The sequence below is a fragment of the Lipomyces chichibuensis genome (assembly GCF_038497645.1).
Source record: "Lipomyces chichibuensis strain CBS 12929 unplaced genomic scaffold V1513scaffold_26, whole genome shotgun sequence".
Taxonomy (NCBI): Eukaryota; Fungi; Ascomycota; class Lipomycetes; order Lipomycetales; family Lipomycetaceae; genus Lipomyces; species Lipomyces chichibuensis.
The window spans coordinates 191601-216672 of NW_027117478.1; the positions used below are offsets into that span (position 1 = coordinate 191601).

The 25072-nt window shown below is 44.2% G+C and overlaps 11 protein-coding genes across 11 annotated transcripts; 6 read left to right on the forward strand and 5 right to left on the reverse strand.

Annotated features, from left to right (window-relative positions):
* Positions 1-97: 97 nt before the first annotated feature.
* On the reverse strand, positions 98-2245 carry V1513DRAFT_465498 (6-phosphofructo-2-kinase-domain-containing protein). Its single transcript, XM_066900039.1, has 6 exons — positions 1894-2245; positions 1791-1834; positions 824-1710; positions 582-771; positions 492-531; positions 98-433 (listed from the first exon to the last, which is right to left on the reverse strand). The coding sequence occupies exons 1-6, from the start codon at positions 1941-1943 to the stop codon at positions 364-366; spliced, it is 1281 nt and encodes a 426-aa protein (XP_066752495.1). The 5' UTR covers positions 1944-2245; the 3' UTR covers positions 98-363.
* A 221-nt stretch (positions 2246-2466) lies between these two features.
* V1513DRAFT_417428 (uncharacterized protein) lies at positions 2467-5645 on the forward strand. Its single transcript, XM_066895870.1, has 7 exons — positions 2467-2782; positions 2849-2935; positions 2988-3372; positions 3429-3787; positions 3846-3925; positions 3986-5440; positions 5493-5645. The coding sequence occupies exons 1-7, from the start codon at positions 2656-2658 to the stop codon at positions 5607-5609; spliced, it is 2610 nt and encodes an 869-aa protein (XP_066752496.1). The 5' UTR covers positions 2467-2655; the 3' UTR covers positions 5610-5645.
* On the reverse strand, positions 5600-6517 carry V1513DRAFT_402541 (Spc24 subunit of Ndc80-domain-containing protein). The gene is made up of 3 exons (XM_066895532.1): positions 6228-6517; positions 5927-6176; positions 5600-5873 (listed from the first exon to the last, which is right to left on the reverse strand). Exons 1-3 carry the CDS (start codon positions 6382-6384, stop codon positions 5702-5704), a joined length of 579 nt encoding a protein of 192 aa, XP_066752497.1. The 5' UTR covers positions 6385-6517; the 3' UTR covers positions 5600-5701.
* Positions 6518-6585: 68 nt separating this feature from the next.
* On the forward strand, positions 6586-7881 carry V1513DRAFT_448476 (uncharacterized protein). Its single transcript, XM_066898543.1, has 6 exons — positions 6586-6739; positions 6802-6826; positions 6886-6904; positions 6961-7112; positions 7169-7348; positions 7405-7881. Exons 2-6 carry the CDS (start codon positions 6805-6807, stop codon positions 7488-7490), a joined length of 459 nt encoding a protein of 152 aa, XP_066752498.1. The 5' UTR covers positions 6586-6739; positions 6802-6804; the 3' UTR covers positions 7491-7881.
* Positions 7882-7942: 61 nt separating this feature from the next.
* V1513DRAFT_417436 (uncharacterized protein) lies at positions 7943-9875 on the forward strand. The gene is made up of 3 exons (XM_066895871.1): positions 7943-8504; positions 8560-9002; positions 9062-9875. The coding sequence occupies exons 1-3, from the start codon at positions 8229-8231 to the stop codon at positions 9582-9584; spliced, it is 1242 nt and encodes a 413-aa protein (XP_066752499.1). The 5' UTR covers positions 7943-8228; the 3' UTR covers positions 9585-9875.
* On the reverse strand, positions 9803-11584 carry V1513DRAFT_402548 (actin cytoskeleton-regulatory complex protein END3-domain-containing protein). The gene is made up of 5 exons (XM_066895533.1): positions 11178-11584; positions 11054-11130; positions 10751-10994; positions 10637-10700; positions 9803-10563 (listed from the first exon to the last, which is right to left on the reverse strand). The coding sequence occupies exons 1-5, from the start codon at positions 11347-11349 to the stop codon at positions 9891-9893; spliced, it is 1230 nt and encodes a 409-aa protein (XP_066752500.1). The 5' UTR covers positions 11350-11584; the 3' UTR covers positions 9803-9890.
* An 85-nt stretch (positions 11585-11669) lies between these two features.
* Positions 11670-12525, forward strand: V1513DRAFT_448490 (uncharacterized protein). Its single transcript, XM_066898544.1, has one exon. It carries the CDS (start codon positions 11793-11795, stop codon positions 12438-12440), a length of 648 nt encoding a protein of 215 aa, XP_066752501.1. The 5' UTR covers positions 11670-11792; the 3' UTR covers positions 12441-12525.
* Positions 12526-12579: 54 nt separating this feature from the next.
* On the reverse strand, positions 12580-16652 carry V1513DRAFT_146094 (PGAP1-like protein-domain-containing protein). Its single transcript, XM_066894225.1, has 9 exons — positions 16447-16652; positions 16063-16389; positions 15153-16005; positions 14565-15104; positions 14387-14512; positions 13992-14327; positions 13279-13931; positions 12995-13230; positions 12580-12926 (listed from the first exon to the last, which is right to left on the reverse strand). The coding sequence occupies exons 2-9, from the start codon at positions 16375-16377 to the stop codon at positions 12719-12721; spliced, it is 3267 nt and encodes a 1088-aa protein (XP_066752502.1). The 5' UTR covers positions 16378-16389; positions 16447-16652; the 3' UTR covers positions 12580-12718.
* V1513DRAFT_448496 (SURF4 family-domain-containing protein) lies at positions 16630-18237 on the reverse strand. Its single transcript, XM_066898545.1, has 4 exons — positions 17295-18237; positions 17200-17241; positions 17056-17142; positions 16630-16993 (listed from the first exon to the last, which is right to left on the reverse strand). The coding sequence occupies exons 1-4, from the start codon at positions 18066-18068 to the stop codon at positions 16985-16987; spliced, it is 912 nt and encodes a 303-aa protein (XP_066752503.1). The 5' UTR covers positions 18069-18237; the 3' UTR covers positions 16630-16984.
* Positions 18238-20338: 2101 nt separating this feature from the next.
* On the forward strand, positions 20339-21438 carry V1513DRAFT_402559 (60S ribosomal protein uL1). Its single transcript, XM_066895534.1, has 5 exons — positions 20339-20620; positions 20678-20849; positions 20905-20989; positions 21043-21132; positions 21189-21438. The coding sequence occupies exons 1-5, from the start codon at positions 20487-20489 to the stop codon at positions 21359-21361; spliced, it is 654 nt and encodes a 217-aa protein (XP_066752504.1). The 5' UTR covers positions 20339-20486; the 3' UTR covers positions 21362-21438.
* Positions 21439-22620: 1182 nt separating this feature from the next.
* On the forward strand, positions 22621-23926 carry V1513DRAFT_382007 (Pex12 amino terminal region-domain-containing protein; the record flags this gene model as incomplete). Its single annotated transcript, XM_066895089.1, has 3 exons — positions 22621-22770; positions 22834-23103; positions 23162-23926. The coding sequence occupies 3 exons, from the start codon at positions 22621-22623 to the stop codon at positions 23924-23926; spliced, it is 1185 nt and encodes a 394-aa protein (XP_066752505.1).
* Positions 23927-25072: the final 1146 nt, after the last annotated feature.

The window sequence follows — 25072 nt, forward strand, 5'->3', positions numbered from 1 at the left end:
TGCGGGGAAATGGGTTTTGTATGGCGGTGCAAAAAGAACCATAATTGCTCTACTGATTTACTTTTATGCATCGTGACCGACAACAAAAAAATGTGTCCTCATAAAAAAAAAATTTTGGGCATCAAAACTGCACTAAAAATAATCGTCACATCTAAAAATTTCAGTGCTTGGCATTCAAATATATCTTGTGTGTAGTCTTTACTGTAAGAAAGTTACTGAACAATACGAACAAAATCCATCGCGGAAGCTGTGGATGCAATGAGCTGTTCCAAATATCACACATATATATCATACACTGTCTCCGTACCCATTCGCCGCATTCACGATTCTCTATGTCTGCATGCTAATTCATTATGCTAATATTTACTTTTTAATCTTCGCAGATTGACCCTTCTCTCGGTATGTGCTTACGGCGGGAATATCTGCCTTGATTCTACACACTGCCATTAGAAAACTGTTTCAAGTTTCAAGAAAATAAGTAGACTACTTGCCTGATTACGTCAGTGCTATATGCCTTGGGCTCGAGCTTTACTGGAGATCAGTTAGTACTGTATAACCGCCTCTATTTCGATGGCACATACTAAGCGTATGGAGAGGTACCTCCATCCAAGGACTCTGATCCTGAGAAACATTCATGAAATAGGCGTAGATACATCGCAGTACAGCCTGGTGTGTCACTATCATAATATTCTCCTGCCGTTCTAGCTCCATGATAATTGGCTCAAGTCTGACGACCACGTCCCGATATGATTCTCCTCCAGGATAACGATACTACAATAATTTAGGCACTGACAACACAAGATAAGCTTGCATAACAACATACTTCGTATTTATTCTCGTCGCGAGCTGCGAAATCATCCGGGTACCTGCTCTCGATTTCTTCGTAAGTCAAGCCGTCACATTGTCCAGCATCAAGCTCGTCTAGCGCCTTCCACGTCAATTGTCTGTATGGCAGATATTTAGCAGTTTGCTGTGTCCTCTTGAGAGTTGATGTCCAAACGGTTAATGGCCTATCGCCGACGGACATTTTGACCAACTGAGGAAGTTGACGAGCGTATTCGCGTCCACGTGCTGACAAGTCAGAATCGCCTCCAATCTTGCCAGTGAGGTTAAAAGCAGATTCACCATGCCTGCTTAACCAAATACAACGTGGTTTAATATGCAAATTCATGAGATAGTACACTATCCTGGATTCGAGGTAGGACTGAATGCGATTAATAATGACTTGAGAGCCGACGTTGATGAGTTTGACGTATGTCAGATCGCGCTCAGAAATTGTTTCGTAAACCTTTTCATAATTACGGATTCTATTGCGAAAGTCCAATGCCGCTTTCTCGGGGTCTTGGCCTATATAGTCCGGACTGGTCGTCTTGACGTCCATTATATTTTGCATGATCAACTCCTCGTCATCACACCAGCTCTCGACAAACATAGGCTCCACGTTTCGTTTGCGGCACAGTTCTAAGATCCAGTTACGTCTGCTCTTTGTAGTGTTTGTAGCATCTAAGATGCCAACGACACCTAGCTCATGGTCGAACCATCTGAACATGTCGCGAATAGCGGACTCCGCGGCCATTTTGCGCAAGCGCTCGCCTTCAGGATTGTTGACATCGAAGAACTCTGCAGTTGGGTGTGCTGTTTCGAGTCGACGATAGTTGCCGACGTTGAAGCACTTTGCTCGAATTGAGAGCCATGTGAGATATCGCACGACTGCATAGAAGCAATCAGCAGGCATGCACAAACATGACAAGATACGATCACTGGTAGCCGCAGCAGGCAGCCAGACTTACTCTTTTGTGCTATCAGGGATTTACCTCTGGCGGGAAGCCCGACCCTAAAGAAGAGGAAGAGAAGAAATTAGCCGGATGTCGATTAATGGGAACGTGCACTCACATGATAACACATATCTGAACATTTTCGGGCTGGAAGGAGTAGCCGCCCATTTTGTAAATAAAGATCCAGCAGCCGGTGCTGACAGAGTTGATTCGAGATTAGAGGCGTCCGCGAGAATACAGTTGAGCTGGCGTAAGGGATACGAAAAGTGCAGAAGGAAAAGTGTGTGGGATGCACGAACGCAGTGCGCGGCAACACTGCCTAGTGGTGTCGGATAGCTGATCAAGGTTTGCCAGCTGCGTAATGATATTATCCGTAATTCAATATATATATTATATATATATATTATATTCGGCTGCACAAATCCTGTTTGTCGCCTGCACTTAAGAGACGAAGAACGAGTACAGAGCTGGGCAGCTGATCGTGTGCCGACCCGCGTGAGGCCGGGCCACCCTTTGCCGTCCACGAGCCGCGACTTTGCCTCGTCTATATGCATACTACCCGCTTCGTAGACTGGTGTGTCGCACTGTCGCACCATTTTGCATAACGACACAAACTGCTCGGAGGGTAATCCTCGACATGTCGCACACGAGACTCGTCACTCGACTCGAAACCCAACTCTCAGAAGCGCACCCACATGATCACTGCTACGGTTCGCGCAGTGCCTTCGCAGACGCGTCACGTAACCAAACCTCGCCAGAATTACTCAACCATCAAATCATCTACCAAGCTACTGCACTTGTTGATCATTGTAACATAACACCATTCACTGCAGTTAGCGTCCACAATTCCCCGAGCGTGATCTGCACTCGCTCTTGCTCAATGTCTATTCGAGCAATTGACAACAGTTCCGTTCATAAACTAACGTCCGGTCAGGTTGTCATTGATCTGCCTACTGCCGTCAAGGAGCTGGTCGAGAACAGTCTCGATGCTCATGCCACCAACATTGGTCTGCTTTCTTTCTTTTATTTGTTGTAAGGTTCCTTGCTTGGCCACTAACAATGAATGTGCGTAGAGATCAAGTTTAAGCATTACGGAGTCGAGTCCTTCGAAGTAACGGACAACGGTGAGGGCATAGAACAGGAGAATTTCGAGGGCATAGGTAAGTTCTACGCTTCTACTGCCCACATATTTGTCCTAATGTGGCACTACAGCTCTCAAACATCATACTTCCAAACTGCGAACCTTCTCGGACTTAAGCGGCGTCGCTACCTATGGTTTCCGTGGTGAAGCTCTCAGCTCTCTGTGCGGGGTTAGCTCATCCGTCCAGATCACAACATGCGCAGCTGGAGCCTCTCCGTGCGCGACAAAGTTAGAGTACGATACGCATGGACGGATCGTGTCCTCGTCAAAGGTCGCTGGCACGAGGGGTACGTCCGTTCTAGTCACAAGGCTATTCGATGGAAAACTGCCGGTACGACGAATAGATTTTGTCAAAAACTTTAAGCGGGAATTTGCAAAATGCATCTCTCTGCTGCAAGCTTACGGAATTATAAAAGTTGGAGTCAGAATCGTGGTCTCAAACGTTCTGTCGAGCGGGTATGTCTTGCTTCCCTGGCTCTGCACTTCCGATAGCAAATCCTAACCCTGTGTAGCAAGAAGACGGTATTATTTGCGACAAAGGGCAATTCTTCGGTCGGAGGCAACATAGTGAATATATTTGGCACGAAGGCCCGCGCGGATTTGCTACCAATGTCGCTCGCATTAAATATTCCACGCAAACAATCAAAATATCTGCCCGACATCGACCCTGGCGAAACTGTTATCAAAGTCGTTGGATTTATATCTCAACCTGGTCCAGGCCTCGGACGGAATGCTGCCGATAGACAGCTGGTCTACGTGAATAATCGGCCGTGTAATTTGCCATCTATCATTAAACGCATCAATGAATGCTACCGCAGTTTTAATATTACTCAGTATCCATTCGTTGTCGCTAACTTCGAGGTTCCATTTGGTGAGGAGCTTGTCCCAGAATTGTCTGTTTTTGACTATTGAGTCTAATTGGTGCCTAGATTCAATTGATGTGAATGTCTCACCTGACAAGCGTACTATATTTCTCCACGACGAAGCTACAGTATTGGAATGCTTGAGAGTACGAATTTTTAGCCATTCTACAGAGAGCCTTTGATGCTGACAAAAGTTTCGATAATAGGAAAGGTTATCAGAATTTTTGAAGGAATGCTGTCATTGCATTCCTACACAAAAATCAGCCTCATCCATCCAGCAAGCCACGGACACAGATCGTGAAGAAGATGGCCGTGACAGTCATGAACAACACGGTACACCACACGATGCTCGCCCAAGTTTTCTCTCGTCGATATCTCCGTATTCAAGCAGGCGCATGTCTCCGGGATTGATAAAAGACAAACCCACTCCCAACCTACAGAATACGATTAGCAGCTTCAATTTTGGCTCGCCATCGACAACGCGTAGTCCACAATCTTCATCACCAGCAGTCATGTATGTCAGTCGAGCAGATGCGGCCAAACGGCGGAGAACCAGCCCGAAGGACACGACGGAGGCGCTGGTTATTGAACGTTCCCATGAGTACCGCAAAGGCGATAATAAGAATGCTGACACTGAGAGCGAAATTGTTGATAGTCTTAGCAGCGACAGCGAGAGGGAGGAATTAGTGGTAACATCGGATAAACGAGTCGTCGAACCTCCGAGCAGGTCTACAACTTTATTGAACGAGGGCGATGCTTTAGTGGCGCAATCTGATATCACGTCGATTCTTGAGCCTTATGTACGTGACAACGAGAATAAAGAAGCTGAATCTTTATCTCAGCATTCCGTTGTCCTTATGAGCTCTCCAGTAAAAGATTATCGTGGATTGACGCAAGAATCATCGATAAATTCGGCTAGAATGCGGAAGTATTGGACTCACAATTTATCTGGGACGTTAGCCGTTTCTATTGAGGAGATGAAGCAAATGCAATCTACCATATTTAGGACACAACGCTTGTCCGGCGTAACTACTCTCGGCAACACTCTGTCGTCGGATTTAGAAGAAGGCGAAGAGCATCTCCAGTCGCTCAATATCTCCAAATCCGATTTTGCAAAGATGAAAGTTATTGGCCAGTTCAATCTAGGCTTTATTCTCGCCCTTCGTACCCCAAGCAGCGGGACTGGAAATTGCGATCCAGACCTTAAAGATCGATGTGATTTGTTCATTATCGACCAGCACGCGAGCGACGAGAAGTTCAATTTTGAGCGACTCCAACGAGAAATTTCTATCAAAAAGCAGCCGTTGGTTGTTCCGCAGCGTCTATCATTAACTCCACTTGAGGAACTTCTAGTGACGTCGAATTTGTCAGTTTTCGAATCCAATGGATTTATGCTCAGTATCGATGAGTATGCGGCACCTGGCGAGAAATGCTCTTTAGCAGCGCTTCCCGTGGTCATGTCGGCTGCATTTGGAGTTGATGACTTCGCAGAATTGCTGCACGCTGTTCAAGAGTCGCCGGGCACTTTTCACCAATGCTCCAAGCTCAGAAAGATGCTGGCTATGAAAGCTTGTAGAAGCAGCGTCATGATTGGAACCGCACTAAAACAAGAAAAAATGCGAGCCATCGTGGATGGACTAGGAATATTAGATAAGCCTTGGGTATGTTGGTTCATACTTGTGATATCTTAGAAAAGTACTGATCTGCTTTTAGAACTGTCCACATGGGAGACCGACAATGCGACATTTAACGGATATCAGCAAGTGGAAGAGCTGGGACGTAGACCAGCGTCCGCTTGGACAGCAGGATATGTATACTAGTCATGTGTAAATACTCAATCAAATTATATTGTATTATATACACCAATATGAAGTTTCCCGGACAAAATACACAGCATTAGATACGGCAACATGTTCACAACCCTACATCATGTCCCATATATAATTCGCAATGAAAAAATTAGAGTATGTCTTGTCGAGCGATAACACATGTATGTCGTTGTTAAGATGGGATCTCACAACAGCTTTTGCATACCCTCCCATTCCATCGTCTTCTAGGCTAATTCCCAACGACCGATATATTTTTAACAGTAGTCTAGAGGATCTCATTAGTATATTGATAACCATATCCTAACACGCAATATCTACATTGTCGGATCCTGCTGGGCGCTACTGGCTTCAGCCATAACGTCCTCATTTTTCACACGCTCAAGTTCTTCATTGAGCCTCGTAAGTGTGCCCTCACTCGCATGATATGCGGACTCAAACTCATTGATTGTCTTGGCCAGCGAGAATTTCTCACGATCTAGCTCTAAAATCTTTTCTGTGTGCGAGCGTCGCGTTGGCGAGGATGGCGCAGTAGCCGCAGTCTTCGCTAATTCTAGCCGTCGAGAAAGGGCTATATAATTAGCTCATTACTCCCAGTAGCAGCTTACCAAAAGTAGCATACAGCGTAATATGTCTAGCATTTGATCACGCTCCAATTCTCGTGCGGATTTAAGAATGCGAATGTGGTCGCTTATTCGAGAGATGGCCTGCACATCCGGTGTAATCTGGAAGTTTGACACCGTTGACGACAATAGAGATTGCACACTATCTGAAGGCATTTTAGCCGTTTAATCCGGTCAATGTAATTGCGGGACTGTCGTTAACTTAATTGTTTTGGCTGAATTGTTTGTTTACTTGTACGCGTTTCGTCGTTGTCAGGGTTAAGCTACTTGTGTCTAGGTCACACTCTGCTTAGGCTGCGGCGAGCCAGACGCTGCTGCCAGCTGACTACTGTGGGAGTTTTCAAACTTTGCCGATCCGGCAACGCCGACCCTTCACGGTGTGGCTTGTATACGTCATCAGCCCATTTAGATTACCCAAACGGCAGCATTATTCATTCTCGAAGCTGTCCGCCACCAGCTGTTACGTATTTTATTATTATATATTATCAAATCAAGCTTGTTCTCTTACGGGGTATACATTTTACTATTTTCGTCTGCTGAGAGATCCATCCTAACTTCAGATTTTCTTTTCAGATTATGTCTTCCGACAATCTTCCATGTATGTTCCATTAGAAGTTTTACCGTTCGACATTGTTTATTAACATTGGTCTACTCTAGACGCCGCTGATGCGGAAATGTCAGTTTGACATAAAGTTGTTGCTCTTGATGAATCAACTTTCTGATGTATTCTAGATCATTGAAACGTGAAGAGTTGGACGTTCTCCGCAATCAATACGTCAAGGAGGAGCCTTTTGTCTCGATACAAACGAAATTCAATTATGCGTGGGGTCTGATTAAAAGTCCTAGACGTGATGAGCAGCAACTTGGAGTTCGTCTTCTGACAGGTATGCATTTAAGGTGTGTGCTGATGTTTGTCGTATTGTTATAACACGGTATATAGATATTTTCAGAGACGCCCCTGAAAGACGTCGCGAATGTCTCTACTATCTTGCGTTAGGAAACTACAAACTTGGAAACTATGTTGAGGCGAGAAGGTATAATGATCTACTGATGGATCGCGAGCCGAATAATATGCAGGCGCGAAGTCTGAACAAGTTAATAGATGATCGAGTGGCTAAGGGTATGTGTTGTGGCATACGATGATTGTTGTATTACTGTTAACAGTTTATGTTGCAGAAGGATTAGTTGGCCTCGCTATCATTGGAGGCGCCGTCGCGGCCGGCGGTATTATATTGGGTACTTTATTGAAACGTCGTCGGTAATCGATCTGGTTCCCATGATCTCAGCTAGTATCGAAATAATTGAGGCGTTTGGTTATGTTTGTCCTTTTGTCTATTACTATGGCACCGAAATGTTACTGTCTTATTCTTGCTGGGATCTTATCAATACAGTGTATGTGGGTGCCCGTTATGGAAAATCGAGTAGTCCTCATCGTTGTATAGTTCTAGTCACTGTCTACAAGAATATATATAGGTTGCTTGCAAACCAAGCTTTATGCTGGTTGCTCAGACTGGCATATACAGCCCTCTTTTTGCAAATTTTGAATCGTTTGTAATTAGCTCCATGACAAATATCCAGTTAACCGGGGATTATATTTTCGTAATGTTTGTTTCATAATATTGTACGATTAGTGAATGCCATGACGGTTATGCCATTGTAAGTTGGCATCGCTATTTGGGCCGCCAGGGTACGGGCCAGTGGTATCGATTATCGACGTCACCAACTTGGTCGAACGATATCTTTTACACTACTACGCAGACGGCAAAATCTGAAGGCTGCATCTAGCAGTATTTCCCAATGAGTACTGCCTCGAGTCTTCCTAAGTTCTACTGACGACGTACTCGATTCGCGGTCGCGTCGATATAGTGCGACATCTTATTGCATCGAGAATCCGACGTTCCATATATTTTAACTCTCGACCAGCGTTCATGTATTCAGCAGCGCGCCATTACACGATAACTTGAACTATAACAGCATTATCACGGTTGTACAACTTTGTCATGGCTTCGAATAGCGATAGGCCCTATGGGAATGAAGGCCAGAGCATGAGCGGCGGCGACTCCGCTGACCAATCTACAGCCGATGCATGGAGTTCAGTGTACAATGCACAGCACGAGCTCCAATCGCAGAGCAATCCCAATCTACAACCGGATGAGAATGAGCAAAGCCAGGAAGTTCTATTCATGTGCCATGGATGTTACAATGAATTCCGTGCAATTCCAAACTCAGAATTTCCAGTCCTTTGCCCCCGATGCAATTCTGATTTTTGTGAAATTGTTAGGCGCCTTATCGGTTGTGATTTGTGCCGAAACGCTAACGGGCATTTGATAGATCGATGATCCGGAAGACGATCCACGAGATATGATAGAGACGACAGACGACGAAGATGAAGAGGACGCAGATTACTACTTCCATTCGCGCAATCCTGTCGCAGATATGCCATTTACAAGCTTCGGTGCCTCCGATGAGACCCGTAGCGAGCGCGAGCGACAAAATACAGCAAATGTGATGAACTTTGTGCAATTACTATCAACTATTATGCATGAGGGCCAACAAAATGCCGGAACCACGGCTGGCGGTAGTGCGAGGTCTACTACGGGACGGTCCATTGCTACCGAGGACGGTGCAAGCAATCATCCCCTTTTCGGGTCTACCATTGGGCCGTTCAATTTTACAGTTAATTTTGGGGCTCCTCCTGGTGCTCCGAGGAGTGCACAAGACGAAGCGGCTGATGCCAATTTGAATAATATCAGCCCGATGGAGCAGTTAGCAAAGTGAGTATAATTTGATGCTGTCCCTGTCAATCAAGGATGCGCATTAACATTCGGAGCAGTTTTCTTCAACAGACATTTAGAGGAATCGGCGTCGAACCACATCTCGGAAACACGCAGCCTGCCCAAGGCGTTAATGGTCAACTGCCCGACTTGACATCGCAGCTGCTGGGCCGGATATTCAATGTGTCTGGCAATCCCAACGATTATGTGTTCTCCAATCGTCAACTCGACCAAATTATTACGCAAATCATGGAGCAAACAGCTCCAAGCAATGCGCCACCGCCTGCCACTGAAGGGGATATCTCAGCTCTTCCGACAGAAATTCTAACACCAGGGCTGCATGAGCAGTCGTCAGATTGTGCGATTTGCAAAGATCAGTATGAGACCAATGCGACAGTAACTTTGTTACCTTGCAAACATTTTTTCCATCCAGCATGTATTAAACATTGGCTGAGCATATCGGATTCATGCCCCATTTGTCGGCACCCTATTACTGTTAAGACGCCCCCGTCCGAGACTGCAGATCCAGAGCAACCGAGATCGACGCCTTCAGGGCCAGATCCGGAACCGCTTGATGATTAAAAAATGGAATTTTGCTTAAGGTGGTATATTACTAAATATAATGGTTATGTATGATATGCAACTTGAGAAAAGGTCGCTACAGGCTGTTGAAGCTGTGCTTTTGAATAAGTGGTTGTGACTCGAGTATCAGTGGAAGTCTCGTTATATATGTGTAGATTATAGCGCGCTTACGTTTCGGGACGATGCTAATCTAGTGACGAGGACTTGGACCATACTATTTGGGTATAGGAAAATTACACTGCCAATCAAATTAGGATACATAATACAAATAAGACAAATGAATCACAGGACAATATCGCGCATATTCTACTTCTCACGCTCGATCTCTGCATATAATTGATTGAGATCTGACTGTTTTCTGTTACAATAGTCCTCAAACAGATCAACCTGCTGCGTCAAGACTTCAATTTCTTGCTTCATGCCGGTAAGATTCACGCCTGCATCGTTATCAATGTCGCCAGAGCGTAGCTTCCTTAATTGTCTTCGCTTATAATCGTAAAGCTGTTCGAGCTGTGTTCGAACTAATCCGATCTTACTATTTTCAGCCTGAGTGCGAGCGTCCTCTTTTCTGTGTTTTGCTGCAGCATTCGCCTTCTCAATCTGGGACTCTAGCTCGGTCAACTGTCGTCGCAATCTAACCTCTTCCCAATCGGTATCCTTTGTGGCCGAAAAATCAGTCCCCGAAGGCGAAAATTTCGTCCTTCCACCGGATATGCCGAGCCTCTCGAGATATGACTCTGCAAAGGCCGATTTCTTTCCGGAAGACGTGTTCCTGTCGAAAGAAGAATTGGCTTTGTTGGGAGGGGCAGTATATGATAAATCATAATCGATCTCTGTGTTCTTCTCAAAAGTAGCCCGCAGAGATGCCGGAATGTTACGTGGGACTCGGACACCTTTGTCTCGGTTATTAAGGATATGCAAGAACGCTAGTGTTTGGTCTTTCCCTATGGTTCTATCGGATCGAGGATTGATTAGGTTCCTCGTAAAGCAAGTTAGCGAAATTTCTTCCCACAGCACAAATGTTTACTGCTAAGGAGTCTCGAGAGACATACCATGCTGAATTAATGTCTGATTCAGGAACGGTCAGAGCTCCATATAATTCGCTAAGTGATTCAACTGCTTGCCGTCAGTAGCCATTGTCAACACAAACATTGGAATGAACAGACATGTGATTTGGCCATGACGACTAGCATTTGCAGTATAAATGGCTTCATAGTTACTTCTATCCCTTGGCGCCATGTACCAGTCAAAATCACTCGATAAGCCACTTTGAGAATTGTCGAAATCATCCTCGTCCACTCGTTCTATGGCCAGCGACCCAGTCTTTAGCGCGCTGTTGGCGGCCACCAAATGGGCTTTTGACGACGGGATCAGCCAATCCGGTAAAGCGTCTGGCACTTTTTGGTAACGCTTAAGTAGATATGTTAGACATGACGAATTGGGGCGATGTGAAGGGTGAAATAACATACGCCATTAATAACATCGAAGATAATCCGCATAGCAACACAGAATTCTTCGAAGTCAAGATTGCCATCGTTATCAACGTCTATATTATTTAGCCCTGACGATGCTTACAAGTCGCTGTACACTTACCAGCAAGATCCCAAATCTTCTCTAATTGGCTGTCGTCAAGCTTGGAGTTTTTGAGCACCTTAGCTGCGCGATCACCCGAGAGCATGCCATTTTGGGGATCTAGGCCAGAGAAAATCTCCCAATACTTCGATATTTCCCAATCTTCCAATTTATTGTCACTTAGTGTTGCCATCTTTTGTGGATAATCGGGTTTATGCGGCAGGTTCTGCCGGCATCCAGCTAAAAGCTATCTATGGCTGATGAGCATTAATAAAGTTTGGCCAAAGTGTATATGCCGGCCCGTCTCAAGTTAGCTGTAATCTACACATGCTGTTACGAAATCCAATTCTTTGAGAAGAGTTTGAGAATAGATAAGACATAGAGGAATAAAAGATATTTAACCGACCGAGCTATAAATTTGACTTGAAACGTGTAAAGATGATTAACAGTGTGTACGGGCCAGACGCGCGACTAAGCAATTTGGTGCGGCGCTCTCAAACATCGTGCCCGACTCTCCACATTTGCTGGCCTCATAGCTATTGTTCATCGTGGCCACATGAAAGCGTAAGTTATCGTAATCTACGCTGCTAGTTCAGATCTGCAAGACTACGACCTGTATACTGCGATTTAAAGTTGATGATTAGCTGTAGGCAATTTCGGCCCTGTGTGTCGTCTCTCTGTCACCGCAACTTAGTCAATGGACGAAGAAGTTTGAGTAATGCCACCAAATATCACCATTCGTTAGACACCTTTTTGCAGTATGCGAAGCACCATGGACTTCCAGTACATACAACATATTATGTCGGGACGATTTACGAGTACGTCGTTCTCGATTCGCTTACCAAGAACGCACGGATGAGTTTAGAGCATTCAGGGGGAACGGGAGACAACGGCGTCGACCTTCGTGGTACGATGTCAACTTACAAATTCGAGAAAAAAATCCCAGTTGTTGTCCAATGTAAATATGAGCAAAAGAAACCGGGGGCGAGACTTTTTAGGGAGCTTGAAGGCAGCTTAGTCAATGCCAATCCAGATACGCTAGCAGTTCTCGCAGCTCCATTACCTGCGACTTCTGCAGGAAAGCGGGTATTGGCTAGTTCAGATAAAGCAATTGCTTTTTGTCTGATACTTGGATATGAAGAAGGTGGCGTCGCGACTCAGATGATATGGAATCGCACTGCTGATAAGCTCTTACGAGGATTAAAGGTTGCGAGCGTTTATCGTGAGGCGACGGTGGATGGAAAGGTGATAACTGTACGGTCAATGTCATTGATAGATACTTAAATCTTTGCTGGTTAAATCGCAAAGAGCGGCAAGTCCCATAAGGTAGCATATGTATATTTGCAATAACGACGTTTTCTTTACCATACTAGACCTTTGACCACAGTGAATGACTTGGACGGCCATTCAATACGTAGTTAACCCAAGAATTGATGCACTTTTAGATTAATACACAAAGTAATCATACAGATATGCAGCCGAAAAAATGATCCTCTACAACTGACCCAAGTGAAATCTGCAACCAAACACAAAACTCCTCAATCCATACAATTTCAAATGCTCTATGGACGCTTATCAAACTTCCCATCAAAGTAATTTTGAAGATTAAATCGGAGCATCAGGCGATCAGCTCCGAAGTCCAGATAAACAATAAAAAGCCAAAACGAAAAAATGTTCATAATGTAGTGAAGCCAATATGCATTTAATATGCCATGCAAGCACGCATAGGTTATAAGATAGAGGAGAAGTACCTTCGTTACGATCTGGAACCTATATTTCGCGACATATTAGCAAAACTTGAGAACAACGTAACGGATTGCAACGAGCATGAAACCTACCTTCCTGTAAGCCTTGGAATCATCTTACCGGTTATCATTCTCTCCACTAGCAGGATGATTGGCATGATAGATAGCAAATTGTGATGAGATGAAAAAGCAGTATTCCATCGAACAGCGAGGTTATGAATCCACACGATCAGCACTGGGATATTAATCGGTAACACCCATATCATTAGCATCAGAATGGATATTGCAAAATTAATGAAATTCGAACTAAATTGCCCATTTTGAGCTCGCTACAAGGTCATTAGACTGAGTCGAATTGCTTCCTCTTATGGACTTACCAGAGAGTTCTGCGCACGCAGCGCTGTAATGCACGTATTTATATGCACAATGAAACCCACCACAAATGCAAATTGATAGGGCACGTATGCCAGAACGGATATCAGTAGTATAAAGGTTGTCAACAGACGTCGACTGCCACTGAGCACCGAAAAATAAAATGCCGTTAATGTCGAGTAGCCTCCAACAAAGATAGCATTGGCACCAGCCGCAACTCTGTTGTTGTTGACATGCAAGCGTTCTCTCATGTTCGCCACCCAAACGTAATTTAGCAATCTCCTCCTGTGGCGACTTCGAGTTAAGTCCAAATCCTGAAACCAATCCGTTATATTCGCGACGCACAAGAGGACAGCAGTCACGGTGTAATACACAGCAATACACATGCCGCACGCAATAGTGAAGAATAGAGGTCCCAAAAATGACATGTGTGGATCACTAAGCCCCAGAAACATGTTGTTGTATCGAATGTATCGATACACTGGTGCTGTGGATGGCCCACGGACTGAGACCTGGTCCTCCGGTTCTAAGAAAGGTAGAGTCGAAGCAGGCATAAGATAAGACAGGATAATAATAAAAATAGTTGACACCAGCATCAATATAGGAAGTCCCCTCCCTATGAATATTTCCAGCGCCGATCCGAAGTTGATAAAGATACCTATATCATAAGCAGCGTCAGTAACATCCTACACGTATTAGGAGGGCACAACAGATGTACCTTCTGAGTCGTAAATGTTAAACTGTATAAGAAGTACGATCGCCGTGATCGCCAGTGGTAAAGCCGCGCAAGCAGTTCGATATCTCATCACCAAACTTCCGAAACTTCCGATAATATCAACAGAGAAGTATAGCTCTTGCGGTTGGTCACAAGTTGGATCAATCCACATTTGCAACTTCAGATTGTTGGTGACACCTGGTAGGTAAGTGAGTGGAACAAAGGGAGATGAGCCGTAGAAGCTGATATCCACATCGTCGGCATTAGGGAAAAATTTGGATTCGTTCGGATCAGCAATAAACTGCCGTACCAGAGGACCAAATAGCTCTGGCTGTCCACCTGCAGCAGTGATAACATTAGTGAGGTATATCTATGCTGGTAGAAGGTCACATGCATACCACAACTTGGAGATTTCACTTGCAGTTTATATGACACTAGAGCATTGAACATTGCTCTTGCAGAAATCTCAACAAATCCAGAACGACTAGATGGAAGCTTCAGATGTGATCTACTACCAAGGAGTCCTCAACATGATAATTAATAAACTGCCAAATTATGAGCAAGGAAGAAACATACTGATAAAACTAGGTTCAATTTCATATCTGTACGTCTCGTTATTGATCACTTCGGCCAAAACGAACCCCGAAGATGACGCTGTATATGAGTCAACTAGAGCTATATAATCATAGCGAGATATTTCTCCTAATTTGTATTGAATATAGGTGAATGTACTGCCATCATGAGGATGTAACGTTCCTTTCCCCGAAGCTGGAATAACGATTTTATCTGCTGCAGAATTTGTACAAGGGAAACTTATCGACTTAGTGTCTGGCTTCGAAAAATCAATAACGCTGCTAAACGTGCCTTGGTCCTTGTCTAGATTGTCCTGAGTTTGCTCGCACAGTAATATATCGATTCTCTGATCTTTGCCATCTATGTCAAGCTTTTGGTCGGTAAGAATGCTGAACAAATCCTCACGGCCGCCATCTTTTGGGATAGGTATCAAATAGACCCTAGGCTGTCTCGATCTTCCTAGGCCACGCAGTACGACACGTCGCCCCAAATCAACAAAAATGCTCGGGACATCCTGAACTTTCAATAGAGTGTCATGAACCACTATCGCAGTGTTAGTAGTGTACTTCCCTATTATTTGTGAACTCATACATGAGAATGGAACTCGTCTCTGAGCTGATGTTTCAAGCCCAGTAAGAAAAATACTTTTGAATATCTGCAATCGCGTACTGAGAAATTTGGTTTGCGTTGGCTCTCGGACGTCCACAATATCGAGAAAAGCCTTGATAATAGCCTTTCGACACTGATCACACCATACGATAGCTAAATGATCTGCGCCAGTCCACACATTAGGCATTGTGGATGTGAAGACGGTGAAACCATTAGAAGAAGGAACCAGTGACGCTATACTCGCGTAGTCAGATGGGACAATGAGGTCAAGTTTTCCGCCTGCGATAGACACCAGCGCAACAGATGCCAGTGGATTCCGGCCCACGAGCTTCTCCGAATAAGAATCTCGCCAGTATCTGTTGATACGCTCATAGATTCGTACTATATCCCAGTCGAAAGTCGCCGGTGGCACCACGTGCGGTGTTGAGAGCGTCAAGATCGTATTGACTGAGTCGGGCCGATAATTTGGCAGCGTGAGCATTGTCCTAGCAACGATTCCACCCATTGAATGCCCGATCAAGATTACAGATCGGGGAAGCGGAAAATCACTATTAGATCTATGACTAAATGAAGAAGTCTTGTATAATGACAGAATGAATGCAATAGCGTCGTTAAGGTACTCTGCCTGATCCAGTAAAGTTCGTCCGTGAAAGGCTGTGAAATCCTCGTTGAAATCGGCCGTGAAAAAGTCCAGATTTCTTGCGCCGCCGTCCCCGTAGGATCCCTTCGCTGTAACAGTGTCATAGTATTGATGAGCTGCTTCTGCTGCTAGTCCCCGAACCTGTTTATAGCTTCCTGCATTGCCAGGGATAAACAACACAGGCACTCCATTAGGCTGCTTTAAGGTCAGAAATGTAGTCCATCCACATGCCTAAACAAGGGTAATAAGTACCTCAAGTCGATCATAGCCTTGCTCCCTATATAGATATAGCGCGTATTTGGACGCAAATTTTGTATAAGCAGAATCAAAACTCTTAATCCTGGCATAAGACGGAGCAAGCCATATCTTACGACATCCTTTACTATCCAACTGCCGCGTCAAGAACGAGTATAATATGCTGGCAATCGTCAATGCTGAAAATATCACAACTGTAATTGTTAAATAGCTTCCATGCTGACTGAAAAGCCGACGCCGCGTGGATTGGGACGGATTCAAGCGAGCTGCAGATGATCCAGTATTTGTAGGTCTCGCTACCTCCCCCGCCATTCGTGGTCGAAACTGATACACCGTTAGAAGAGCAATATGCGAGCATGTAGAAGTCAAGTTATGACACACCAATGTGGCCGATAATGGGATGGTTGGAACTCAGTTCCCACCAATAAATGCTACTGTAGTCAACTTCTGTGGATATGTTAACTGTTCCTGAAATTTGAGGCGTTGCAATGTCTCGGATTATCCCAACGTGCTCCTAAGCTGGGTATTGAATCACGGACGCAAACGTCAAGACAAATGGGCCCTATGAGATATTTGGACTTCAAAGCAATGTTTGTTAGTGGTTTGATACTGTCAAATCACTATTGAAGAGACACAATCTTCTATAAATTGCACGACTGAGACTTGCTATTCTCATTGAAAAATAGATCAAAATTCAGTACATGAATATGTCAAAACACCGACTATTTATATACACGCGCGGTTTATAAGCTGACAGCACACATTTCATAAATATCATGTAAACTATATGCACCAGTTTATTCGCCTCGTCTCATCAAACTAACATGCACCTGACTACTTCTCCTGAGTGCTTGCAATCACGCAGCATCCATCCAATACAGGGTAGAAAGCTGGACCACTTTGCGGACAGGTAGCTTCCTTAATAAATCTACAAAGAGGTCAGTCCATAGTCGTTATCAAATCGGAAGGCAATGAATAAGCATTAAGTACTTTTTTCTTCTCGTCAATACTAATCTTTCCCGCTCCTGTGTTCACCACTAGTAACAAGCCACCAACAATCGACAGAGTTTGGAAATGCTGTAGCATCACGATGTTAACCACAAAAGTAAGTAATGCAAACACTCGAACACTAACCTCATATTTCAAGAAGTCACGATTAGGATGCGAGCTTGAGTACTGCGGGTCTAGTTAATTAACCCAGTTTAGCCAACAATATTCCATAAACTTACAGTCCAGTAGTGGTTAATTAGAATGTTGAAGAGAGTGAGAATAACTACCAGAAGCATAGCACTCAGTTTGGCCTTAAATCCCACCACAACCATTACACAGGCAATTAACCCAATAAAGCTCACAAACACTCTGGCAATTGACCAGTTACCAGTCATAATAAATCCCAAGAAGAGAAAAATCAGTAGAACTCGGCCAGCTAGCTGAAAGTACATCTGTTTATCTTTTTCGTCAACGCTTGGTAGACCAGCAAAGGTTATCCGCCTTCGAGCAAACGAATCGCTGAGGGCCATTAAAAGACCTCCAATGACCGACAAGTTCCGGAGAAAGAAATTAAGCTCAAAAATAAGTCCGTAGCCAATCGCCTGACTGATAACGACACCTAGTAGCGCGCCTACGGCATAAACTGAGTACTTCCTAGTAATGATCAAAAAGGAGCCCACAAGCATTGCCACAACATTAAAAAATAGAAAGATAATCGTGATAAAATATGGCATGTGACGATAGCTATTTAAATAGAAAACCTGGTCGGACCATTGTGAGAGGATTCGAATCGCATCTTCAATGAATGTTGCAACAATCAGAAAGCGACCGACGGCAGGGAGATAAGGCTTGATCGGACCAGACACTGAGTCCAGTATGTCCTCAATCTTATTTGTCTGTTTTCTGATGGCATCTAATGGCGAGGGATCGGATGTGACTGCAGACGGTACTCGCGGCGAAATAGAAATTGGCATGGAATGGAACTGCTTAAATGCAGTCCCCCTGATCGACATGGGGCAGCTTGGTTATTGATCTTTAAATGTCGGCAGCAGCTGGATAAAAGTAGCGAGGATATAAATGCAGATCGCGATTAAACTGATTGAGAGAATGTGTTAAGTATTGAGTATATGGGATGTGTACGAATTGAAGGTGTGTTTTTGAGGGGTTACAACTTTGTTGAATTATATCTATGGAGGAAAGTGTAAGCCGCAGCGGCCCAAGCATTTTGCTGCGATCGGGGTTTGCTAGACTGCCTAGACTGGCTGCATGGCACGTCCAATCGCCGTGTTCGTTCTGGGACTTGCGAAATTCGAAATTCACAAAATCACAGAATTTACCTTGCGTAACTGCCAGAACTATGAATTCGATTGTCTCGTCGCGCAGAAAAAGTTTACGGGAAAGTTACCCAAATGACAGCAATACGCGACCACTCTTACTAAAGATATGAACACTTTAGTTCACTCCGCTTGGAAACCCAAGTCAAGCCGGGTTCAAATTGGGCGCACAACTCAAACTCGAAGTTGCTTGCTCTGAATCGCATGTGTAGGCAAGTGAATGCCAGCGCTGGCTTGGGTCGATTTTTGAGTGAAGAACTCAAGTGAACTAAAGTTCCAATGTACAGTATATTGATGCTGTTACGCGCTATACAGACTTTTAAACTTGCAATTGGTCATTACTCGAAGTGAAGTATGGCAGTGATAGCAAAAGGCCACTTCGAGCTGAGTCTTTGCCTCCTCTTAGCAAGCATGGCAAGCACGCTCTATGGACGTCAGCAACAGACGATGAAGATGTTCGGGAACAGTGCCTCACAAACGCACGGTTTGAAACAAGCCTAAGGCATATTACGAGCAAGTTGTCTATCTTGAAGTCAGCGGCTCAATAAATAAAGTAACCATTTCGTCAACTACGATTACGCGATATTTGCAGATGTGCATGGTGTTTGTGAAGGAGAAGAATCTGTCTGCCACTTTTATGTTGACTTTTACGGTTTTCTTTTCCAGGTGAATACTGTTATTGCAGAGCCGTTAATCCTTCCGAAATCGTATCCAGAGATAGTAACCAGACGCGTGTAGAGTGAGACTCACGTCATATCTCATGACACTACCACTCTCAAACGCCTTTGACAGTGGTCCTTTTTAATGTACGCATAGAGTTCATTTGTAGAACAGATGCCGTGCTATTCCGTCTCCAACATCAAGCCCAGGGATGTCAATTTAAAGTATTTTGTTCAGCAGCACTGCCGTCTGTCAAGCTATATTGAGGTCGTCAATCGCAGATTCCTCGGGCTGAACAATTGCATGAAGTGGTATAAAAATTACCGAGTTCGACTCGGTAATAAATGTGAAGAGACAAGGACCGTACATGTATAGCATTAAGGAATCTCGCTGGCAGTGCGTCACAGTATCTCCTGGCCAGCGAATAGAGAGCCATCAAATTCTGCATTACCATCTTCGATCGTTATCCTTGTCAAAATATCCTCTTCACATAGGGTTCTGAGTTGTGTCAATATTGCAAAGACTTTCATAATTATGAATGTAGATCCGGCCAGGTCTCCTTAGCAGTTTGTCGTCCTAGGAGCTACCATTTCTGATGCTGATATACAGTCTCCTGCGCCTTGGCAGAGATGTGCACAAGAATGTATACAATGCGCTTAAGCTGATCTGAGCAGATAAAAATTTATCATTTAATCGATCTAATAAATTATCTTTATTATTATATAATAAAATCGAGGAATGACTGTACGTTTTGCCTGGTTCAAATCGATATAGAGGTTTGTATACATGTCACATATCACGCAGCACAAGCTTAAAGATCACAGTCCTAAATTGCGCCCTGTTGTTTGTTGGGTTGCCAAAATTTGGATTTGCTCCTATTCTTCTGCGTGCGTTTTAACGTTCGCTTGTGTTTGTCTGAGATGGTCTGAGATGCTTCTCCGAAAAAGCTGCACTCGTAATAATTCTTGGACATTTGTTGACTGCTCCAATCTTTATTGTCGGCGCATTACTGACAAAAGGTAAGTAAATATTAAACCAGCTGGACATTGCAATTTTAAAAGAGGACCCAATTGCCTCTAATGTACCGACTGCCCAGCAGTTAATGTTACAATAAGTCCCCGAGTGCCGTTTCTGTTTGTCATAGTTGTTGCTTGGGCATTCATAAAGCATGACCCTAACCCCATTCGGTCGGCGTTGTAGCGATGCCCTAGGTGTTCAATTCACCTAGGGTTGAGCAAACTGTGACTGCTTTTGGAACTCCCGCGAGGGTAATTTGACAGAATTGGTGGTGTCGTCTTCAATCTTTTGAATTTCTACCACTAACCAACACATTATACCAATCGCGGATTTACCAAACGAGCCGAACTTGGATCGTATCGCTTGGGAGACGGATACTTTAAATATATCTATAGCTTCAGATTATTTCTATAAATCAATATGAGCAAAATTACCGTCGCCGGAGTCCGTGGTAGTGTTAGTGAACTCTTGGACTACTCCGAGAACACCAAGAAGAGAAACTTCTTGGAGACTGTGGAGCTTCAGGTCGGTCTCAAGAACTACGATACTCAAAGGTAAAATCACTGGATAAGGTGGAATATTTTTGTGCTGCGATCTAATATTCTGTTCAGGGATAAACGTTTCTCTGGTACCGTTAAGTTGCCCCAGGTTCCACGGCCCAATATGACCATCTGCGTCTTTGGGGATGCACATGATGTCGACCGTGCTAAACACATTGGCGTCGACGCAATGAGCGTTGACGACTTGAAGAAGTTGAACAAGAACAAGAAGTTGATCAAGAAGGTATATACTTGACGGTTGCAGTGTACGAGAACTTACTGACGGATCTTTGGTTTAGCTCGCTAAGAAGTACAACGCCTTCATTGCTTCTGAAGTGCTTATCAAGCAGGTTCCCCGACTCTTGGGACCTCAGCTGTCTAAGGGTAGGTCACTATCGCAGTTGCGTAATGAGAGAGGATAGTCTAAAATTTTCTAGCTGGTAAATTCCCTACTCCCGTTTCACACGCCGATGACTTGTACGGGAAGATCACAGAAGTGAAATCGACCATTAAGTTTCAGCTTAAGAGTATGTCTGCATATCCTGTTATGTTCGGTTTTGGTCATTTGCTAATATCTGTACAGAGGTTCTTTGCTTGGCGGTTGCTGTCGGAAATGTGGGTATGGATGAGGATCAGTTGGTTACTCAGATTATGATCGCATCCAATTTCTTGGTTTCTTTATTGAAGAAGCATTGGCAGAACGTCGGTTCACTTGTCATTAAAAGCAGTATGGGTCCTTCCTTCCGTATCTACTAAGCACGATATATGTATATAAGATCAGTGATGGGTATGTTGGATTCTAGGTAATAAAATGTGTACGTTTGACTGCGTCTCTTTTTGTCCAAGCTATCTTATGCATATATTCCATACCAGACCGAATACAGGTCTGGTATGAGGATCTGATACGTATATTCTCTTAGATAGCAAGTGAGATTTAATACAAGTCTCATCGGTGACCGAATCCGCAAGGGGAAGTAGTGAAGAATGGCGATTGATGTTGATTATTTTTCGGTGCGAGTAATCACCATTGTGGGCTTAGTTTTGCGGCGGCGCCCACGTGCGACTGACGTCTATAAAATCGTGAAGCTGTACCTGGATCGCAGTGAATAAAAACTAGATGGACCTCTTCAAAATGTCATTGGGACGCGTCCCGTTGGACCTCATTTGTAATGTGTCTGACAAGTAAAGTCATATTCATTGCGAGTCTTCAATGCGGCCATACACCGCTATCCACAGCAATTGTCTGACCGCTGACATTTGACGCCCGAACTTGTCGTCTATCGTTCGAAAATATGGTCTCTCTCTTCCAGTCATGTGCGTATTCGCATCTGACTATCCAACTACAGAATGGCCCCAGCAGCTGCTGTAATAAATCAGAAGAAAATCAAAGGCTGCTGAACCTCGAGGAATGGGACTGAGCTCATTCAAATATGAAATATCTATTGTTCTGAAGCTTTGCAATCCACAACATCAGGATGGTCGGAACCATGAGCCTTGGACCCAACATGCGTAGCCCATCATCTGTGCCTTGAGGATCTCGATAAAGAATTTTGCAAAGAGACATATACTTTGCCATGTTGTTTAGGCTAACATTATCTGAACAGAATTGAGAATTTAAAATGGATCATTCCAAGCCCATCTTGACGCGCGGCGCGTTGTTTATGTTTTGGCGTTATAGGATTGAGGTTATTTGAGGGTAACGTACGCTAGAACTAGCTGATATCAGTGACAGTTCTATGACCCTAACCCCGAGAAAAATAGACTTCCAGACTGCTAACCACATCATGCGGCTTTGCACCACGTGACAACCAGGTGACAGTGAATTCTTATGATCAACCTCGGCAAAAAAACAACATTTATCATCACTATATAGATATATTGGCAACCTTGCTTTTGCGTTTAATGATTTCTGGGACATTGTTACACGGTGCTTTTTATAGACTTTGATTTAACTAGGCTGAACGGCTGAATCGTTAGCGATTTATTGCATCGATAGTCGTATTGGCTCCATTGAGATGACTTCTACTGTTCCGAAAGTATTGTCGCGACTCTGGACGACGAGTTATCCATCTGCACGAGTAGGACAGCTTGATGCTGCATTATTAGATGACGAATTATTTGATATTCTGAAGTCTGAATTTTGGGAATGCTCAAAATTCATCCAGGTTAGTGCGGAATGGCAGTTTTCAAGCACCCGTGCCCATCACTGACATTTTCTTTTTATCTAGTCTCAAATCAAGGAGCACTACACAACCGAGTTGCAACTTCTGCTCAAAGTCCTTGTATGGAAATATACAGTTTGGGATAACTCAGCGACGTATGGTGGGCTCTTACAGAACCTCAGAATCGTTGATGCTGGATCTGGGAATTTGAGCAAGAGCGTTTTACGAAGTCCGTCCCGGCGAAAAAGGCTATCCATTGGGCTGTTCACCATTTTTGGGGACTACGTATGGCAGAAGTCGATTGAGTATATGACAGAGAGAACTTGGGACGAAAATGTATGTCGTTATTGCCAATTTTTGCCCTTAGGCAACGCTAACGCTCTTGGCGCCACAGCCCAATCCATGGAAACATCGGTTATACACACTTTGTCAGAAACTTGACTCTCTTTATTCGATTTTGGATCTGCTAAACTTTGTCACATTTCTATTTGATGGGAAATATCCAACCGTATTTTATAGATTATGCCGGTTGCGCATGGTTTCATCTTCGCGCTCACTGTCTAGAGAAGTTAATTTTGAGTTTCTGAATCGACAGCTAGTATGGAGCGAATTTACGAATTTTCTGCTATTTGTGCTACCTCTCATTCATCTTCCAAGGCTAAAGAAGAAGCTCAACAAGGCGATTACGAGTGCTTCGTCGACGACTGACACATCGGTAGGCCAGTTGTCGTTCTTACCCGAACGAACATGCGCGATCTGCTATCATCAAGATTCCAAGATTGGCAGTGTGTCATCTGCGACCGCTGATCCTGCATCCGTCGGAGTGGGGAGTAATGACATCACGAATCCTTACGTGGCTGTTGAATGTGGACATATTTATTGTTATGTGTGTCTCGTAACTCAGATTGAGGAACAAGAAGGCGAAGGTTGGCTTTGTCTTCGATGCGGTGAACTAATCAAAAAGGCCAAGGCATGGATAGATATAGATGAGTCGATTGCAGACTCACTAGGAGAGGGCGACGAAGTTGAAGAGGTCGAAGAAGTAGGCCCGAACGCTATAGCCACATACTATTCTGAAGAGCAGCCATCAGAAGATGACAGTTCTGCGAGCGAGAATAGCCAGGACTGGAGTAAGATCAAGTTTGATGCGGCGGAATGAATTAGTCCCAGATTGCGTAACTCGCTACTCCATACTACCTTGTTTATAGTTAGATGTGGCGTTACTGGTGAATTGTAGTAAACCCCTAAACCGACCTTGGCAGGGTCATGACATTGCGCGTGGACGGCAATAATTAAGCTAGTTGTCCCTCCCTGATTATAAAAACCTTCCTTAACTTTTAAAACAATGAGTAACAGGAATTGTTAAATCTGAGGCATATTTACAGCGGCTTATTATAGATATGTAACGCAATCTGTTGCTACGGTAACCAGGGGTACTTAGATTGATAGCTGTCATATAAGTTATGCCTAATCGATCTGCCACAATTTATTACAGGACTGGCTAGGCAAATCCTGTCTCGTAGAGGCCAGACAACACAGCTCGAACTAAGGAATACAAACAAGAAGGCGACAGCCGTTTTAAAGTATGCAATATCGGTACAGAAGATCAACTAGAATTTTGCTCTCTATGAAATTAGCAACAAATCGTAGAATTGCTTCACTTGGGAAGCGAGGAGTGATACGGCTGAATCATGTTGCTCCATTGTGGTATTCTTCTTATTCAAGAATCGTGGACTCAGATGTATATAGGCTGGGAGAAATACTTTGTTGGCAAAGATTTTCTTTACTGTATACATCATGCAAAGTGCTTGACTTGTGCGACCCTCCGAAGAGGTCGTACAGATCGTATCACGCTAACCCGTAAATTTCTACCAATTCCCGGAACGATAGAGTCACGCGGTCAAGCTACGCCATTATAACATAAATGTGCAAAGGCAACCCTCTATTCTCTCTCTTCTTAACCATCCGCGTTTCCCCTTCGTCTTGTCGTCGATCTCCTCTTCCCTCGCCATCTCTCCTCACCCTATTCCTCTCACGTGAGACGTGTCTCTCACAGCAAACGCACACAGACAAGCGCAGCCCACACGAAGCCGCTTCACGCGCTTCACAACTCCAAGCCACCTTATAGCCGCACAAGAATGGAGGTAGGAGAAGATCAGGAAGGAGACGCAGCTATCGAGGGAGAAGCAGACCCAACCGCGACTGAAAAAAAGCGAGGTGGGAGGAGGAACCTGAACAAGGTGTGGGATGCAGGCGACACGAAGGGGCTTTCCAAGTGTGCGTTTTGTAATCAACTGTACACGAC